Genomic DNA, 2,768 nt, shown 5'->3' on the forward strand with positions numbered 1-2,768 from the left:
AGCCGGCCGTGTGTCGGCTCCCCACGAGGCCTGCCTGGGCGGCCCCGTCGCCTGCGCGAAGGTGCTGCTGGAGAACGGTGCCCAGGTGAGTCCCGGGGACGGCGGTGGGGATGCGGGCGCCTGGAGCACGGATGCTCCCTGCATCAGCGGGGATGTTGGACGGGCTGCCGCGGGGCAGGGCCAGGCTGCGGATGGACAGGAGCATCCCGGGCAGAAACGGGGCAAAATGAAACAGTGCTTTGTTTCCATGGGTAATGGATTTGCCTTGCCTCGGTGGTTGCTTGGGTCACCCCGTTATTCTGTTTTGTTTTCCCTCTGTATGTGAAACGTAGTCACGATTGATGGAAAAGGAATGAGAGATGCTAGGTGAAAATAACCTTGAAGAAAATGACTTATCCCTTTTTTCCCCCCATAATGATCGCTGGGATTGCCTCCAATTTTCTGTGGGATGGTTTGGGAGTCTCACGTAAGTAAAAATAGATGTGCAATGAAACATTTTATCTGCTAATAAAATAACATTTCCCCCAGTTGGACCTAAGGTAGAATACATGTTAAAGATGGGGATACAGGAATGGATGAAATATGTAAGAATATGTATGGATGAAATATATAAAAATATATTTAATTCAGCTGGGTTTTCAAGTATAGTTTATATGGCAAGAAACTGAGCAACACTGTAACAGGCAACCAAGCTATCCTCTATAGAAGAAAATACATTTGTTCACTTCCTAAACTGTATGCCAAATTTCAATCCCTTGGAAAGATGAAAGGAAAACCCCTTTCTGCTCAATTTTACTTGATTTTAGTATATTAGTGACATTGCCTTTTTATAACTCAGAGAAATCATCTCTGAATTACCTGTTGCTTTCCTAAGAAATCAGCCTGTTCCTGGTATAATATATAGGTCCGGTGTTTTTTGTTTTCTGCTTTTCCCCTGCTCTCTGTTCATAAATAAAGTCAACAGGCCATTGTCTAACTTCTGGGAGAAAATGTGCCATTCTGCTGCTCTCCTTTATTGCTGTGCTCTTCTTTATTTCCTTTTTTTACCAAACCATTTACTCCACAACAGCTGTCTTACCATTCTTTCCTCTTTTACGAGTTAAACCAATGCTCAGTAGAGAGGGAAAGCAAGGAAGTAATTTTTATTCTTCGCTTACCTCCTTGCTTACCCTTGGTTATCAGCTTGCCTGAATCGCTGGCCCTGTTGTGGAATGATGCTGATAGACCCCCAGTGCCTCCAGCAGCTCCAGCCACAACTGCCTGATGAGACTGGGGGGAGGCAGTGATGGGCTAGAGGACTGCAGCATGTAATCTGTCTGAAATACAGGTACCCCCAAAGCATATCTATTTCCTTTCTTTTGCTGTTTTAGAAGCTATGCGGGATGAGGGATAGTTTAGCTCAGCAATTAGCAGGAGGGGAGAAAGATCAAGGGAGAGGCTGGGATCTGTAGTGATGATGCTGTTGAAACAGAGTCTTAGTTGGAGCCTTGCAATTTCAGGAAGAGCAAGCTGCATTTTGGGCTCCAAAATCTGAGCAGACAGATGTCCCGCATCCTGTGGTGCCTGGTATCTCCCCATACCATGCCAGCTTGCCCACCTCCTGACCTTGTCATGATTATTTTCCAGCCAGGTCTGTTCCCCCCACTGTTTTTCCATGAAGGTGAGCAAGTAGAGGAGGCACCAAGGAGCAGGGGCTGCCTCCTCCAGTGTGCCTGCCTAATCTGCAAACGCAGCTTCACGTGGGGGAGCGTGGCCTCACACGGGCTGCTGCACGGTTGGAGCCTGCTGAAGACGGCAAGGACTGAAGCACTGGAAATGGCAAAGACTGGCTTGTAACTGTGGGAAAAGCACCTTGTGGAAAAAGGAGTTAACTCATACAGCATCGTAAACAAGTCAGTAGTTCAAATGAAAAAGGACAAATGATATCTAGGAAGGTATCAACTGCAGACCGTCCACTGCTGAATTACCTGGAATAAACCGATAGGTTCTTAAACATCACTGCCTTTCTCTGCTTTAAAGGCAAAATATCTTGCTAGTTTAATTATGTGAGCTAAGGTATTTCTACCCTGACGCTTCGACCCCTTTGCGATGCAGCTCTTGTGCTTGCACTGGTAGTAAAGTCCTCCGACTTCCCTGGTGGCCCAGGACTTCTCCAGCCCTTCCTCTCCCATCTCTTTCTTCTTCTCCCTGATTTGGAAATCACACAAATTGCCACGTGCTTGCATAATCCATTGCTCTTCTCCAGTGTGCCACAGAATTAAAGACATGCGGATTTGCTGCATAAATAGCATCTGAGGGCTTGCTACATAGTTAAGCATAGCAGCTACCGCGCCGTGCACAACATGAGCCAGGGACTGTGCTGTCCCAGTGGAGAATGGCAGATGGTGGTTCTTGCCAAGTCTTTACATTGGAGGTGGAAGAAGGAAATTCTTTCTCTCACACACACACATACACACACATGCATATGAATACAAGCTCTTCCAAGGTCCTTTTCTGTTTGGGATTAAGACTATGTTTCCGTGAAAATTTCTCTTGCTGGAAACGTGTTTCCAGGTGAAAGTATAAACACAAAGTAAATGTTTTCATTTAAAAAGCAAAGCCATTTTCATCTGAGCATTCATCTGGCTTTGGGTTGGTGCAAACTAGGCAGTCATGAAAATACTCAAGTTCTCCACATTAAAAAAAAATTAAAATCTGCATTTTCTGAGCAACTCTAGGAGGAGCATTCATAGCAGGCAATGTCGCTGCCTTATGGTACTAGCTATCAG

At 45.8% G+C, this 2,768-nt stretch overlaps 1 protein-coding gene across 1 annotated transcript in view; it reads left to right on the forward strand.

The window, feature by feature from the left end:
- The window catches only part of ASB11 (ankyrin repeat and SOCS box containing 11, E3 ubiquitin protein ligase), a gene marked incomplete at its 3' end in the record, with an annotated part of 11,125 nt that overhangs the window by 6,560 nt on the left and 1,797 nt on the right, over positions 1-2,768 (forward strand). The window contains exon 4 of the mRNA XM_009575073.1: positions 29-85. Coding sequence (XP_009573368.1) covers positions 29-85 — 57 coding nt within the window. The remainder of the gene's footprint in view (positions 1-28; positions 86-2,768) is intronic.

Source organism: Fulmarus glacialis, unplaced genomic scaffold (genome assembly GCF_000690835.1).
Source record: "Fulmarus glacialis isolate BGI_N327 unplaced genomic scaffold, ASM69083v1 scaffold3583, whole genome shotgun sequence".
In the NCBI taxonomy this organism is placed as follows: Eukaryota; Metazoa; Chordata; class Aves; order Procellariiformes; family Procellariidae; genus Fulmarus; species Fulmarus glacialis.